At 40.7% G+C, this 17,417-nt stretch overlaps 2 protein-coding genes across 2 annotated transcripts; one reads left to right on the top strand and one right to left on the bottom strand.

Annotated features, from left to right (window-relative positions):
* Positions 1-2,989: 2,989 nt before the first annotated feature.
* On the bottom strand, positions 2,990-4,418 carry LOC140377987 (tumor necrosis factor ligand superfamily member 14-like). The gene is made up of 6 exons (XM_072463616.1): positions 4,205-4,418; positions 3,904-3,960; positions 3,795-3,825; positions 3,649-3,720; positions 3,339-3,588; positions 2,990-3,232 (listed from the first exon to the last, which is right to left on the bottom strand). Exons 1-6 carry the CDS (start codon positions 4,391-4,393, stop codon positions 3,052-3,054), a joined length of 780 nt encoding a protein of 259 aa, XP_072319717.1. The 5' UTR covers positions 4,394-4,418; the 3' UTR covers positions 2,990-3,051.
* An 8,226-nt stretch (positions 4,419-12,644) lies between these two features.
* LOC140378088 (transmembrane emp24 domain-containing protein 1-like) lies at positions 12,645-16,637 on the top strand. Its single transcript, XM_072463757.1, has 5 exons — positions 12,645-12,886; positions 14,404-14,501; positions 14,833-15,022; positions 15,903-16,070; positions 16,179-16,637. Exons 1-5 carry the CDS (start codon positions 12,689-12,691, stop codon positions 16,227-16,229), a joined length of 705 nt encoding a protein of 234 aa, XP_072319858.1. The 5' UTR covers positions 12,645-12,688; the 3' UTR covers positions 16,230-16,637.
* The last annotated feature ends 780 nt before the right edge of the window (positions 16,638-17,417 follow it).

Below are 17,417 nucleotides of genomic sequence, written 5' to 3'. Positions count from 1 at the left end.
ACACGCGCACATCACCGGCTGCAGCGCGCATCAGTGACAGTTTTCTCTTTGACCCTTTGATAACTGAAGCGGACATAATGGGACCGGATGAGACGCTAGACCCGGAGTCTCTGCAGAAAGTCGGCGCGCGCCGCCGGTGCTTGGACCGATGCTTGGTTTTGTCGGTGATCGTTTTGTTCGCGGGACTCGCGGCTCTTGCTGCCGCAGGGGCCCTGGTGCTTCACGGTCTGCAGTCACAACTGGAGGCTCAGGCTCAGTCATCGCACCCGGAGTTCCAGATGTCAAAGGTCATTGGAGACGCGCCTGAAAATACCTTCAAGGTGATTATTTATTTTGCTTCACATTCGCGTCTCTAGATAAAAGTATTTTTCTTTTCATGTATTTTTCTTTTCATGTATTTTCTTTTCTAACCCTAACCCTCACATCCATTAACATGAGCTATATTTGTCTGTCTTTAGACGCAGAATTTTGCATACCTGGAGGCAACCTCAAGTAAGTAACACATCTCATTGAACTTACTCAGTGTAATCTGTTCCATGTTTGTGGATGAAGTAGGAATAAGTGCCTTACAAAATGAAAACATGTTTGGCTATAAAGGGATATGACTTATATAAGCTCTTTTGAAACTTGAATGTCACATTTAAAATTAGGCATACTTATTATGTTGTTTGTTTGCTGTGTTTTTAACTTCTGACATGGGGAACAAAACATGAGTCTACAAAAAACATTTATATTAGTTTTATTGTCCCAAAAATATAATGTACTTAATTTTTTACTAAGGCCCAAAGTCTCTGGGATAGACTCCGTCACCCGCGACCCCTAATGGGAACGAGCGGTAGAAAAGGAATGGATAATTGTACTGCGAGGGCCCCACTACATTACATTGTTAGAGAAGCTGTTTAGTTATAAGAACATTACATGTTTCCTAAATTCTGTGTTGTTTCCTGTAGGTGAGCTGACTACTAATCACACCATGCCATTGGCCGAGATCCCATACCTGTCTGGGAAGTCAGTGGGAAGTAACTTTGAGTTCAACGCAGAGCATCACTCACTGCAGGTCAAACAGGCGGGAAACTACTTCCTGTACGTGGAGCTGAATGTCACCTGCGTGTCCCACTGCAAGTCGGGTCTACTCTCAGTCCATTTGTCAGACAAACTGAGCTGTGAAGTGCATCTCCCAAACTTCTCTCAAAGTTTGAAGCACATACAGAAGAGTTGTTGGACAGTGAAGCCTCTGAACACGGACACACACCTGCTGGCCCAAATGTCTCTGCCCCACGGGCCCCTACGCCACTGGAAACTGGAGCTCCGAGGCTCTGGCTTTGGCATGTTTCTGCTCAACTAATTAGCACCAGTCCAGACTGTGCACCTGAAGGACAGACGGATATGGACTGTGAGAAACACTTGAACCATGTCATTTTATACGTGCGATATTTATTGACTCATATGAATGTATTTATTTATTTATTCTTGTATTTTAAGATGTTTAAAATAACTACACTACATTAGTGTGTATTAGTGTATTAGGTGTTAAACACTGCACATCCTGAAAAAAATATTGTGTATGACCTCATGGGTTTATTTATTGTATATTTTATAAAAGCTCTTAATTAATTATTTAATTAATGATATTCTGCTGCTGTTAATTGTACACATTTTTTTTGTGTGAATAAACAAATATATATATATATATATATATATATATATATTTTAAACTCAACTGGTTTCAGATTGTGTTTTTTCATGAAAGATAGTATATCAACAACAGTATCACAAGAGTCACATGAAATGAAAGTGTTGAATGTGGTTCTATGACATTTGTGTAAAAATATGAGAAAGTGACCAAGGTGAAACCTGAACGGAAAATATGAGTTGTTGTCGGTAATGGGAAAGTTCCTTGTCGAAGTGGCCCATGTCGGGAACTAGATCAACCCGACATCCTGTTTATTTGCTTTGTGGCTAGAAAATAAAGAGCTGCATTTACAGCTCCCCGCTTTTTTATTTTTATTATTTTATTTTATTTTTATATACATTTGATAAGGGTGTGTTCTAAATGCTTGGGCACTTAATGGGTTATTGTGACAAAACCATTTCTCTGAAGATAGCCTGAGAATTATTGCTTAACAGACCAATGCCTGCACTGCCAATATAAATATATGATTAAAATATTTGTTCTCTTGTGCTGCTGATGCTATTACAATGAGCCGTGGTTTGAAAAAAAATACATCATGTCAGTTTGCACAAATGTGGTACTTTGTTTACATGTGATTTACTTTTTTGTTTGACAGTAGATTTTGTTTCTGTTTTGTAATTTTTGTAAAAAAAAATTGTTTTAAGACATGAAATAGTCAGAGCTTTATTAAATGCAACATTTTTATGTATTTACTATAATATTCATTATATTTTGAAATAATACTGAAGCTCCATCTTTCTATGCACTTTGTAACTAATTCATAGAAATAAATTTAAATCTCTGGTCAGCAGCAACAGCATATGTTGCACTTGTTTCTGCTTCTCACTTTGTCAGAGCAGGACATGACCCACATGGTAGTGCTCTTAGTTTAGTGGTTGCCCTTGTGGTAATTTGTGCATTTGTTCTTTCCTCAAACGTGCCCGGCACATTCCCTTTCGTGCGTTAGACTCTACTGTGTTTCCATGTGGCAGAAAAGTTTCCCTGCAAACTGTGAGAAGAGCTGAGTCAGCTACTCTTCAGTGCATCCCAGTGCGATGCAACCACATCCTGCTGTTTCACACATGCTCTCAGGTGCTGCTGTCTATTTACTCTTTACACAAACAACACTGTCTGCGGCGGAACTGAAACATGTGCATAACTGTGCACACTGCTCTATCACAAATACAATCTGTTGAGACTGCAATTTCAATAGCAATAGTTTATTTTCACTTGCAGTAAACAAATAATTTATACAGTAATTCTGAATATCAGTTACTTGAAAGTATGCTTTTACATACCAAAGTTCTCAGTGTTAAAATGTAATCGTAGTAAGTGCACCTAAATAAGTAACACCTATTCTACACTGAAAATGGTTGACTTTAAATGATCTTGAAAGCTCCAAAGAAGTTGTCAGCAGGTCCTGGATACAATCCTTTGTCCAGCGTGACGAAAATGTGATCTCCTGTTTCCAACTTGAAGACTCCAGCAAGAAAACTGTTCCACAAATCTGTATCCTGTTTCAAATTCTTCTGGTTTGGACGCTCATTGCGGCAATGTAGACTGTAAAAAGAAAAGTCAAAACTACATAAGTATGTTTCTTCGAGGGTTAGAGTTACCACTAAACCTAACTCCAATCCTAACCTAAGGACGACACAAGATGATGTACCTTTTTGATTTCATGAGATCGATGGGCCGTCCGTACTCCGTGGTGTTCTTCGTGACTCTGTGGTTGACCATCACACAGTCCTCAGTCTCCTGGAAGTGCACTTTCGAGTACAGGTAGTAGAAGCCGCTAGCCTTTATCACAAGGCCACTGCTGTTGAAGTCCATGTGATCGGCGAAGCCCTCACCTTTGACCCACTGGACCACGCCCTCTACATCCATAGTATTTGAGCCTACAATAACAATGAGAATACATTACAATATACTCCCTCTCTACATTTCTATTGAATCTTTCTTGTGTTAAAAGCACAAGCCTTGAAGATGTGCCATTGGTCTTCCTGTGTTCTCTTGTGGATGCAATGTCCCTATAGGAACCTCATTGGTCTCTGTTGACAAAAACAATCAGCAACTAGAAGCATTTCACATAAAAGACAATTTGTAGAATAATATAAATTCTTACCTAAAGCTCCCAGTTGTCCCGATTTTTTGCCCTGAAACCAAAGGAAATTAAAGCTCAGAATACATTCTCATGGAGCATTACCCTGGATATGCAAAGTTTACACGCTTACGTCAGGTGGAATGGGGCTTGATGGGTTCTGCAGTTGAGGATGAAACTTGAAAAGCACCTGCAACGACAAAACATATTTAGGAGCATTCTTTTTAAATGAAATTAATTGCCTCAAATTAATACATATTCTTTTAAAAATGAGGCAACTTTTCTACTCGAGAGAGAAAAGGAGAAGTAAAAGTGGAGAAGCTTTCAGTCAGTTACATGCTGAGAGTGTCTTTAATGACGTAGGGAGGACCTTTTTGAGAAGAGGAATTTCCACGCTGTCTAAACCACCTCGGCAATAACACAGACAGTCTCACCTCCGTGCTTTTGTGGATTCTGTAGATGAAAATCCCCTCCAGCACAAGTCCAAGCATAAGCAAACCCAATAGGGGCAAGTGGAGACTCTTCCGTGCCCTCTTCCATAAGGGTTTCTGTCTGATTGGCAGCTGTGTGCGGATGGTCGGTTGGTCCACCACAAAAACCTGGGGACAGCTGCCCTCTGCCATGCCAGAGAGATGGACACACTTCTGATCGAACCAAACAACAAGCAAAGAATGAAAGAAAGAAGGACAATAGCTTGTTTTCATGTTTGTTTGTTTGTTTGTTTGTTTGTTTGTTTGTGGTTAAGATTTGATATTGTCATAATCCCATATGAAGGGAATTTGGCCTTTTGAAACCAAATATAAGGCAGCAACAAGGTTTTTGACCAAAAAATCTAAACGGAAAATGTATGAAAGTTGAACGATCCGGGATTGGGTCCACAAATAATAATCTAAACGTCAAATGAAAACATTTATGCCTTTTTGCTTGAACAATCCACCCTTTTGGCAATGATGGCCAGAATACTGAATACTTGAGCATGTTTTATACTATAGAGTATCATTTTTTTGTTTCACAATTTGTCATGCATTTGTTTACGAGACAAAATAACCTAAAAGAAGTAAAAATAGCACATGGACTCACTCTAAGAGTTATGTTTTCTCACTAATTCAGTGAAGGTTGAAGCTTGAATTGTGTGCTCATATACTGTGATTTGTTGCTCTGATTTTACAAAAGTAACTGTATTCTGAATTCCACCAAAATAATTAGTATTCTGAATATGTATTTTTGGTACATGTGTTACTTCTCAAAATAAATGATAAATAATTTTACCATTGTTAATTTGCCAGTTTTTGTTTCATGTGAATATGCCCCGTATTTACACAGATATAAACCCTGAACCATTCATTGTCTGTATTATGTTTATTATGGACTACATATTAGGATAACGAGAAACCAGTATTCAAACATCAGCATCTAAGTTTGCACCCTTACATACATCTTGATTGTAGATAATACATCGAGATATAAATCTTTCAATCTTACCTTGGTTTACTGTCTAGAACAAAGCAAATCTTTGAATCTTGTCTGCAAAACTTTCATCAGTCATTCAACAACACGTGATTGTCCTGGAAACACAATCATAACCAATTCAACTGACAGGTGTAAAGCACAATGAGAAGAACAAAACAAGTGAAAAACAAAAGGACCACATTGCGTTTTAACCAAATATTTTACCTTTCCAAAGACAAAGCCGGTCTTCTCTGCTTGTAGCACACTTCTGTCTTGAGATGTCCGCTGTTAGCGTTTGTAAGTTCATGTAGGAGGAAACAAAGATGACACCACGTCAAGAGAGAGAGTATTTGCAGAGCGACTAAGGGGCACTCCCTGTACGTAACTATTGCACCCTGACACTTCCCCTGTTTTCATTTTTTGAGTCTTATTTTCTGTTTCTATTATTCACAACGCTCTGAGAACCTTGTAACATGGTTTGATCTATCCAGGCTGTAGATCTTCAGTGGAGAATATTTTTTGATACAGATAATGACTCCATCTTCCTGATCGCAGTTAAATCACAGTGCTGACTGTGATCTGGGGAAATGTCTATCAAAACCTTTGTCAGAGAGTTCCCAAATGTGTCACCTCTTCCTCTTTAGATTTTGAGACAGTATTGTCGTCGATGTTTCAAAAATATCCTCCAGGTCTTTTGCAATATATGTCTTCAAATAGATTTAGTTACAAAAGAGGGCAAGCCTGTCCATGACCAGCTGGGTTCAACCACTTTAAATATATACAGCACAATAGTTCATCCTAAATGCAATGGGAACTGCAACTCCTTTTATCAACTGTCATGTCAATGTCAACGTCAAACAGGCAATAGAAAGCAGACACCTACTTTTCATATAGAAAGTTTTGACCCTGTTCTACGCAGTTTGACAATCCAACCCCCATTTTTCTAAGAATTATTTACGTGCCAAAGCATATTACATTGCATTAACCGAAACTCTCAACACATCACAAGTGGCCAACCATTGGCTGGAAAGTCTGTGGCACAGAGTTGTAGGTTGTTTGCACCCTTGAGTGGATGAAAACCACATAAAGGCAGAAAGTGCAGAGACGGTGACACAGAGGGAGGGTCGGCGGAAGTCAGTAGTTATCAAGTGCCTGTCATGTTTAGTCCCACTATAGCCACATATTGAAGGGAAAGTTACAGTGTTCACATAGGCCTTGAGGTTGTAAACAAACAAGTATTGTAAAAAGCTTGAATTCTTGTTTGAGCCAACGTTTAGAACTTCAGTGCGCTCTGTGGGTCTCTCTGTGAGTGGAGAGATCCCTAAACAAATGTAGCCAATAGTTGATGAGGTATGATGTTCATCTTGTAAAAGTTATGGTATCAGGGTTTAAGCGCCATGGTCAATATTAATGATTCATTTAACAATTCACAATGATGTTTTGTTTAAAAGGTATTTCAATATGTATCCATGTTTTGGACATTTGGGGGCGCACTACTGCTTCCTTGTTTTGCTCAAGTAATACATGTGAAGAAGTGTTATGTTCTTGACCTTTGAGAATGGCTGGAGTACGGGCTGGAGTAACCCGGTGGTTTTACCGTGCTGCGACGGCATCAGTGTAAACCAGGCTCTTGCATTCATTATTTATTGTAGAGGTTAAATTAAGAATCAAGGAAGTGAACCCTGTCGCCCTCAGAGGCAACTGTTTATAACTGTTTTAAAAATAAATTGAATTGAATTGAACCCCTCTACATAGGGATACATACAGTATTTATGATAACAATGGTGTTTGTTCATCATTAGCTTATTATTAGCTACATTTAAACTCATTCCTGCACGTTTGTGTAATACTGTATTATACTGCATTTGAAAACATTTGTTTTCACCTACCCCCTATCTCCGCCCCACAGCTCTGTATTTAGAATCAGAAAAAAAGTTTTTTGCCGTCGTCAGTGAACAAAATTCACAGGCTAGGAACTTGCTTTGGGGATTTGGTGCAACAAACAACAATGAACATTAATAAAAGCAAGATATATAGAATCAAATAAGGCATGTATTAAAGTTAAAGTTGACTAATAAGATACAAATAGACTTAGTATATACATACAATCAACAGTTAAAAGTACTTGTTGACTCAAAAAATTCAGATATTAGGTTAATAATGTAGTCATATAGCCTTTTTTCAATAAATGAAAATCTGCTGCTTAGTGAAGCTACTCAGTTCTGCAGTACTGAACAGGAAGTAAATACTCTGCTTTTGTTATTAAGCTGTTTTAAATCAATTACCATTTATATTTATTGAACAAAATGCTGAATAAGGATCTTTGTCTTATGAAAAATAAGTGAATCATTAAAGCTGCGGTAACTCATTTCCAGTCTGTGAAAAGGAAGTAGATCAGTCTGACAATTTAGCTCTTACAAATACTTGGCAGTAGTATTCACATGCGTGACTTTCGTGGCCACTAGCACAGCTTTAGATCTTTTTTTCAGATGAGGAAGTGAAACAGTGTGGACCACCCTTGCATAGCCAATCAGCTCTCATCCCAAATAGTGAAGCTACGACACAGGTGGCTCTTTCTTACATGTTTGCCTTGATAAAAGTGTGAACAGAGGACTCCATCCAAGAGTGCTTTGAGTGCACAAATTGGGAGGTTTTTAACGACTCTTGTGACAGTCTCGATGAACTTACTGTAATGTATAAGATAGGATAGCCTTTATTTGTCCACACAATGGGGACATTTTGGTGTTGCAACCCAAGTAGGTACCGAAGTAAAAGAACAGATAACTTATAGAAAACTTAAAAAAAAAAAAAACACACACACTCTAACCCTAACCCTAATAGAAAAACTCTTATAAACAAAACTCTTAAAGACAAAACCGCTCATATTCTTAATAAGGAATAGAAAGATAAAAATTGAAATAAAACATAAGACCAAAATAATAATAATAATAGTGGCAAAAGTAAACACACATGAATATGACATTATTGCACATGGTTATGACAGTTACACGTGTTCAGTATTCACAGTGTTTGTTGTAGAGTCTGACAGCAGCAGAAGCAAAGACCTGTGAAACGTCTCCTTCACACAGCGAGGGTGGATCAGTCTCTCACTGAAGCTGCTCTCCAGAGCGGACAGAGTGTCCTGCAGGGGGTGAGACTCATGGTGAGTTTAGCCAGAACCCTTCTGTCCCCCACCTCCTGCCCTGAGTCCAGAGCGCAGCCCAGGATGGAGCTGCTTGATGACTTTGTCCAGCCTCTTCCTCTCCCTCTCTGTGATGCTGCTGCTCCAGCAGGCCACACCGTACAGGAGCTGATGCCACCACAGAGTCGTAGAAGGTCTTCAGGAGTGGCCCTGTCACTCCAAAAGACCTGAGTCTCCTCAGGAGGTAGAGCCGACTCTGGCTCTTCCTGTACAGTGCGTCTGTGTTATGAGTCCAGTCCAGTTTGTGGTTCAGATGAACACCCAGGTACTTGTATGAGTCCACTCTCTCAATGTCCCGTCCCTGGATGTTCACTGGTGAGGGGGCAGTGGGGTGGCGTCTGCGGAAATCCACCACCATCTCCTTGGTCTTCCCCGCGTTGATGAGGAGGTGGTTCCGCTGACACCAGTCCACAAAGTCCTGCGCCAGTCCTCTGTACTCCTCGTCATCGTCGTCCGTGATGAGTCCGATGATGGCAGAGTCATCAGAGAACTTCTGCAGGACACAGCTGTCCGTGTCATGTCTGAAGTCTGCAGTGTAAAGGGTGAAGAGAAAGGGCGCAAGGACAGTACCCTGGGGCGCCCCCACACTGCAGGTCCGAGTGTCAGACACACAGTTCCGGGCTCTCACAAACTGGGGTCGGTCTGTGAGGTAGTCCAGGATCCACTCTGCCAGGTCATACTCCACACCAGCCGTCTCCAGCTTGTCCCTCAGGAGCAGCGGCTGGATGGTGTTGAAGGCGCTGGAAAGATCGAAGAACAGGATCCTCACAGAGCTGCCAGGTTTCTCCAGGTGAGAGAGAGAGTGGTGCAGCAGGGAGATGACGGCGTCCTCCACTCCGATGCCAGGCCGATATGCAAACTGCAGCGGGTCCATGGCTGAGCTCACGGTGGAGCGGAGGTGGTCCAGGACCAGCCGCTCCAGTGTCTTCATCAGGTGGGACGTGAGAGCCACTGGCCTGAAGCTGTTGAGGTCTTTGGGGCGCGGTGTCTTAGGCACAGGTACCAGACAGGAGGTCTTCCAGACCTGTGGTACCACCCTCAGCTTCAGGCTCATGTTGAAGACATGCTCCATCACTCCACACAGTTCATCTGCACAGGACTTAAAGAGCCTGGGGCTGATGCCGTCAGGTCCTGCTGCCTTCCTTACTTAATCCTCTTCAGCTCTCTCCTCACCTACTCTCCAGCAGCATACTGTGACATTATGCTGCTTATATGGTCTTTTCTTTAGAGACATGACAATCCCTGTGAAAATTAAATTAAAATTTACCCAAACAACAAACAATGTGTTTCAAGAGCAGTTGTGGATGTCTTCAATAAAAAGAAGCAGGCTCTCAAACTGGGAGATTTAAATATGCAGAATGAAGTCGACATGGAGTAAAAAATGGATATAACAAACTCTAAAAGAGCTTGTAAAGCAAAAATGGAAGAAAACCTGGCTGCAAATAATATGGGTTCAGTGTGGTCTAGCACTAAGACGATCGTAGGTCTTCACAACCCCAACAACTATACCGTGTTTGTGGAGGGTTTTAATTCTGATAGTGAATTACCAAATATTATTACTTTTAGTCTTTATAACCGCTTCAATACTGAAGATTTTAACTCAACTCTTCAACACTTCTTTAAGAGAACAGACGGTGCTCCGAGTGTGGAAGGCTTGCCACGATTGTCCCTGTACAAAAACAAAACTGTACAAAAGCACTTAAAAGACTATAGAGAGAGACTATAAAGACCTGTTGCCCTTACACCGCTAGTAATGAAAACATTTGAGAAAATAATAAGATCTGAAGTCTTGAGGTCAACTGAGGGGCTGATTGACCTTTTACAGTTTGCATATAGGCGAGTAGAGAGAGAGTTGAGGATGTTACTTTATTGAATGGTTCTTAACCACCTGAATGGACACAAAGCTCATGCCAGGCTTTTATTTGTGTTTTTTACCTCAGCTTTTAACACAATCCAGACCCATAAAATAAAATATTATTTTAAGGGTCAATGGAGTGCTGTCTGAACCTGTCTGTAGTTCTACTAGCTCACCACAGGGGCGTGTCGTTTCACCTTTGTTGTTCACCCAGTATATCAGCATGATGCAGAGCCACTATGATAACAGGTTCATTCTTAAATATGCTGATGACTCTGTCATTGTGAGCATACTCCAGGAGGGGAGAATCGCCATGGGCCAATTGTATAAGACTCTGCAAAATGGTGTGAGGAGTCCTCGCTGCTTTTGAATGTGAACAAGACTAAAGATATGGTCGTTCATTTTAGAAAACGTACACACTGTTTGTTATTTTATTTGTTTTTTGTTTTTCTAAATTGTTTTATGTATGTTAGTTATATATGTATGTTTGCTTCATCATTATTGTTAATACGTTTTATACGTATTTTGTGAATGGTTATGTGATACAGCAACTCTTGGGACTTATTTTGCATTAACAGTAAGCTTGATATTTTTACTGCTGTACTTCCGTGTGATGTTCTAATATTTGAAAAAAATCAATAAATAAAGTTAAAAAAAGAAAGAAAAGAAAACACACACAGTTATGAAGCGGTCACAGTCAATGGTCAGACTGTGGAGCTGGTGACCCTGTATAAGTACCTGAGCACAATCATTGACTTTGGTCTTAACTTTGATGCCAACTGTGAGGCAGTGTGCAAGAAGCACACCAGCGCCTGCACTGCCTCAGGAAACCTGCACCTTTTGGTGTGGAGAAGACTCTGATGTCTTATGTTTTATTCTGCTTTTATTGAGTCCATCTTAGCTTTCTGAACATCATCTTGGTTTGGAAATGTGTCAGTGAAGAACAAAAATGCACTTTCTCAGATGTGAAATGGGCTGGCAAGCAGATTGGATGGCCACAACAAAGTATGGAGTCTATTATAGCCAGCTGCAGAGACTCAGCTCCTGTATAATGCAGGACCAGATCCACCTCCTGAACACGCTGTTTCAGGACCTGCCATCGGGGCAAAGACTGGTCACTCGGGGGTAATTAAATAATCCATTATGTATGTTTTTTTACACTGTGTGCATGTATTGTTGCATGTATGTTTTTGTTCATAAGAGTTCTTCTATTAAGAGTGTTTAAAAAAAAAAAACTTCCAATAAGTTATCTGTGTGTGGATCCAGCTCGACTCTGATGGTCCCTCATCTGCCTGAAGAGTGGGTCCATCTCCCTTGCGTCCGTCTGTCCGTCTGTGAGAGTCGGATCTCTCCTTCACTCTGGAACTCCTCCAGGTTTCTACTTTTTCCCAAGGAGGTTTTTTGTAGTTTTTCCTGGCCGAGAAGGAGAGTCTAAGGACAGAGGACTCTGGGACATCGTCCCTCGCCACCACAAACATTGTTGATTCATGTTTCAATGTCGCCCTTAGAGGCAACTGTTGTTGCGATTTTGGGCGTTACAAAATAAATTGAATTGAATCTGTCCTTTCCCCCTGTATCTACTTGTGTTGTAACACTAACATTTCCCCATGTGTGGACAATAAAAGCATCTTATCTTATCTTATCTTATCTTATGTTTGATGTCTCTTAATTATTGCAAACTCATTCACCCAAAGGTAAGAATAAAGACACCTAACCTTATCTTATAGAAGGTTTTACAAATTGATGCAGGCAGCACACATTGGCCTAATTTTGACTCAAAAGGCTGCTTTTACAATAAATTTTATGGGGGGTGAAGCAAAATCTTTCTTTGTAGAAGGAAAAAAGCTGGGCAACTTTAAGGCCAATGTCACAGTAAACGTTGGCCTATTTCTTTGGTCTGAAAACTATTCAACTTTAGGATTTAATTTGGATGTTGGCGATCTGCATTTCAATCAAGGCCGTGGCTGCAGTGCCGCGGCCCGCGGTCAAATGGCCGCGCAGTTTCAGGAACCGCGGGACTTCTCTTATAGCGTCATGGCTAACCCTAACCCTAACCCTAACCCTAACCTTAACCTTAACCTTAACCCTAACCTTAACCTTAACCTTAACCTTAACCTTAACCCTAACCTTAACCCGGCGCGGTCAAATAGCGGCGCAGTTTCAGGAGCCGCGGCGCGCGGCCGGCACAAAAATAACATGGCAGTTTCGGCCGCGCGCCGCGGCTCTGCAGACACTCCCTTCAATCAAAGCGACTCTGGCTTTACTTGGCGGTAACGTCCACTACTCGTCCACTGATTGGATCCCCTCTGCAGCGCTCTTGACCAATCAGAGTGCCGCAAAGTTGTAGTCCGGAAGTGGTACGCGAAGGTGATGGCTCAAGTCAGATAACGCCGTGTGTTCAAAAGCCTGAAGATGAACCCTCTCTGGTGGAAAACGTGGACCTGGGGACGTTGTGTCTTCTTCCCTGTGATATTGGGATGTTTTTTAGGTCCAATGCAGTGCTTGGGTAGAAGCCTAGACAGCGAGTTTACATATCTTTTACCACCCGGAAGATCTGAGTGTTTCTTTCAGTCTGCAATCAAAAATGGGACGATGGAGGTCGAATATCAGGTAACTTTTAAAGCACTTTATGTATCCACGAGAACTTGGTTTGAGTAGATTGTGTCCTGCAAGTAATCAAAACATTAGCAAGCTAGTTACTAGTCAGGAGAATGTATTGACAAGAGGCTAGCTGCAGGTTTGCAGCTTCCTTCTTGTCATCTTCACTCAATTCTTTCTCATGCAACATTCCATTGTGGGATATTATTAACAGCCTAATGTTGATTAATTAATTTACATATATAATGTGCGTGTGACAAGTAACAATCACATTCTTATACATGCAAAATAAAGTAATCTGAAATGATCTGAAGGCTATATTTTATACTTCAAGTTCAGGCAGTACAGCAGAGCTTCTCAAACTTTGTGGTGCTTCCCCCTTGGCAGATAAAAACAAACCCCCCACAGCCTCGAGATATTATATGATAGAATAAAACAATACACATTTTAACTATATAATCACACATTAGCCTAAAATAACAGTAATAATTCGAGTTTAAATAGGCTAAATTACAATTTATTTTTAGTGACTGTCTTTCGTTGGAATGTGCATGAAGCTATGAAGAAATGGTCCAACACATAGTCTCACTGCTCTCAAGTATATGAGCCTCTGAGTGCTCTCCCCTCCCTCTGTCTCTTCTCCTCAGCTGCGCAGACAGGGCAGTTCAGTCCCTTGTCTGAAGTGGGAAAGCACAGAATAAGCACTTAACCGCGGCGAATGAGGCATTTCAAGGTGAAGATGCTCTCTGGTTACTTCTCGTCACTGTGGTTCACTTTTACCACTGTGGGTCCACAATATCACACACAGACTACTTTCTGCACAGTGGTGACTCGCACTGCAGCACATGTTTCACATTTGACACAAAAAGCTCATGGGATCAAAGTGGAAAGGAAGTGACGACACATGCATTATACTTTATAATACTTTACATCACCAAAATGAGCGGTCAGTAGCCTAAGTTTAAAAGACAGAGGAGGGGACAGAGGAGGGGACAGAGGAGGGGACAGAGGAGGGGACAGAGTGGGGACAGAGTGGGGACAGAGTGGGGACAGAGTGGGGACAGAGTGGGGACAGAGTGGGGACAGAGTGGGGACAGAGTGGGGACAAAGCGCATATTGCACGTATAGAATCCAAAGCAGTGACTCGCTCTAAACCCGGGGCAGACGTGTGTGAGGGGCACAGAGGCAGGCTGGCCCTCTCCTCCGCTGCTCTCTTCTATTTAGAGATTAACCACGTGTTGGCACTGGGCATTTTTTCTGCTGCACAAAACACGTCTGTCACACGTTACATGGGCACACTTGTAATGGTAACCTGATAATATAACTCCTGCTTTATTATTTAATACGTTATTAACTCCCATTTTGACCGATAATCTATTGTCAGGTTGTAACATGTTTTTATATTTTGCCTACGTTATTGTTTAGTTGACAGATTGGACATCATCCTGTTTGATGTTTACTTAGTAGGCATGTCTGACTTGAAGAGCCAACCATAAAGTAACTAACAAGTAAGTGTTTCTTGTTTGCAGGTGATTGCAGGAGCTGGTATGGACGTGGACTTTTCCATACTCTCTCCGCGTGGCATCAGTCTGATCTTCGACTCTCGACGCTCTGATGGAGTCCATGTGTAAGTCCAGTACAGCTAGGCCTGATTACTGCGGCAGATGACTACAGAACATATGGTGATAAAATTGAAGAGCATTTTAAAACACATGTAACCCTATCACATTTACACACAAAGCTTTGCTAAAAACCTTTAAACCTTCCACTGCTCTTTTTGCTGCATTCAGTTAGGAGATCTATGGTTAAGTGTCAAATCCCCTTAAACATACATTTAAACAAAAAATACATTTCTGTCATTCATATATTGAACAATGGATCGATGCAGTAATTATTGTGACAGTGCACTGACAGTTACAGTATATATAGTATTATCAGGTGTGTCTTTGTTGATTCAGGGTGGAGCCCACAGAGGAGGGGGACTACCAGATCTGCTTCGACAACACTTTCAGTCACTTTTCCGACAAGATGGTGTTTTTTGAGATCATCGTTGAGGGACGTGGAGGAGATGTGGGCGGAGACGATGAGTGGGCGGGGATGGGAGAGCCTGACGGAAGCTTACTGGAGTACAAGCTTGATGATATTCGGGTATGTTATAACACCAATGTGCTTTGACGTTTTCATTCAAAACCTCTTTACAAAGTGTTTAACATTTTGACACTTTGGACAGTGGTTCCTAACCTTTTCTCCTAAGCTTTGTCCCCCTGACCCATGCCATGGAGATACTTTAATGTGTTCAAATGTTTAGAAGTACATTATAAATATTTTCACTTGTATCTTATCAATTCATACTATTATATTTTCTTGCTTCGATAATATTTATGTCAAAATTACACCCAATTCATTGCTTTCCGTTATGTCTTGAGGCAGAGTGTGTTCGAGTAGATCAAGAAAGTAATTTATTCAGGTTCTGTTGTGTAAGACAAAGGCCGTGTAAACAAGGCCAACGAGGTCACACAAAATACGCATACCCAGAAACTGCATTCTTGCAAAAAGACATTGGACTTAAGTGAACATTGCATGGTTTGTGGTGACAGAAGTTGGGCCACTTGAGACCACTTCTTGACTTTACAGTGATCAGCGAATGTTTTTGTCTTTTGATTTCAGGAGTTTCAGAAAAGCAATTCAATCCATGGCTTCAAACAAAGTAGAGTAATCTTATTCACTACTGTCATATAATATAATATAATATAATATAATTGAATGGCCCTCTTCATTTACTAAGAACATACACCGGTGGGCTCCGTGAGTGACTTGAGAGTTCCACATTGGTCACTCGTATTGATTCACGTGACTTATGTTCCTAAGAAGTTCCTGTTGCTTAAATTGAGAATCTCTATATGCAACATATATTTTATAAACCTTGTGACAGTTCTAAATATCAGGAATTAAAAAAAAAAACTATTCAAAGTTCCAAAACGTGTCCATGTCATTTATTTGAAGCGCATGTCTTTTGTGATCTTCGCAGGAGTCCATGGATGGTTTGCACAGACGGCTGGAGCGCAGTCGACAAATGCAGGTGGTGCTGCGAGCGTTTGAGGCGCGGGACAGAAACCTGCTGGAGGACAACCTCTGGAGAGTGTCCTTCTGGTCCTGTGCGAGTGTGCTGGTTCTGCTGTGTGTGGCCCTCACTCAGGTAAAGCCCAACAACTCCTATGTCAATGTCTGTCCAACTGTAGAAATAAACTGTTCTGTTGAGTTTACTTTTGCCTTCACAATGCTCATGCTCTTTTCTTTGTTTCAGGTTTACACTGTACGGAAACTGTTTGATGATAAGCGGAAAGTGTGCACATAAACTGAAAATGAATGAGTTTTTATTCTGCAATTTTTTTTAGATGGCATTTGGTGAAAATGCAGTGCAATTTTGAAAATGATTGCAAAATACTGATGTGAAACTGTGGTGGTTGAGGAAAAGATGATGCAGTTTGTTCCTTAAAGACCGTAGAAAATAGAAGTATACATTTTGTGCAATAGAGTGCATTCATACTAACTTCATACTGTTATTTTAGTGGGACAATAAACCTCTTCAATGTTTTGTTACTTACTGTGCCAGTGCAGCTGTGTGTTGGGGAGATTTAAGAATGTAAAAAATATATTTTATTTCAAGCAAACATTTACATATGCAATGTGTCAAATTTAACATTTGCAAGTTGTAAATACTGCATCTGTTTCTGTTGTCGGCAATAAATTATGTTTTTCTGTATTTGTATGTTGTTTTTTCCACAAAGATTATACATACTTATACTTGTACATTCACTAACGGGGAAAAAACTTCTTTCAATGTCAAATATCACAAGACAAATATATTTAATTCCTCAAATTATTAAACACATAATACAGTATACTCAGTTTATCCAAACAACAGAATAAATATGTGTAAGTGCAGCTCATAGATTTCTTCCCATGTTTATTTCCTGAAATGAAATGGCAAAGTTTACAATGACTTGATGGTAACGTTGGCATTGGCTCCGCTGTGTTCTTTCACCAGGGATTTGGACGAGGCGGGATCTGTGGGGCTGGCCTGAGGAGACCACAAGCACAAAACAAAAGTTCATGTTTCTGTCCCTCGATGTGCCTTTAATTTACGAGGTTCAGAAAAGTCCCTGTCTTTGCTGTTAGCAGAGTTACCATGGAAACACATCCCACTGAGGCAAGAAGAAGCCCACCTGGAAATGCTCTGCTGCAGTGCTCAAAACATCAATAAAGTGATGCTTTTGCCTCCTTTTTTAACACGCTCACTCATCCTCAGCCTTTTACCACATGCATTCATTATTGTTGGAGTCTTGCTTTAAACTTCCTGCATCAAAGCTTCAGTGTTTTTTTTTTACAATCTATTTGTACACAGTGATTCAACTTACAACCCTGAGACCTAACTGACCCTTATCTGGTTCTTGTGACCTTTTCTTTCTGGCACCAGCAATAACACTGTACTTTGTCTGGATTAACAATGGAAAATAAGTAAAATTATGACATGACATAAAGA

This window comes from Eucyclogobius newberryi, unplaced genomic scaffold (assembly GCF_026437365.1).
Source record: "Eucyclogobius newberryi isolate DKJ021-1_F unplaced genomic scaffold, fEucNew1.0.hap1 SCAF_4, whole genome shotgun sequence".
In the NCBI taxonomy this organism is placed as follows: Eukaryota; Metazoa; Chordata; class Actinopteri; order Gobiiformes; family Gobiidae; genus Eucyclogobius; species Eucyclogobius newberryi.
This window is presented reverse-complemented; position numbering and strand designations above follow the sequence as displayed.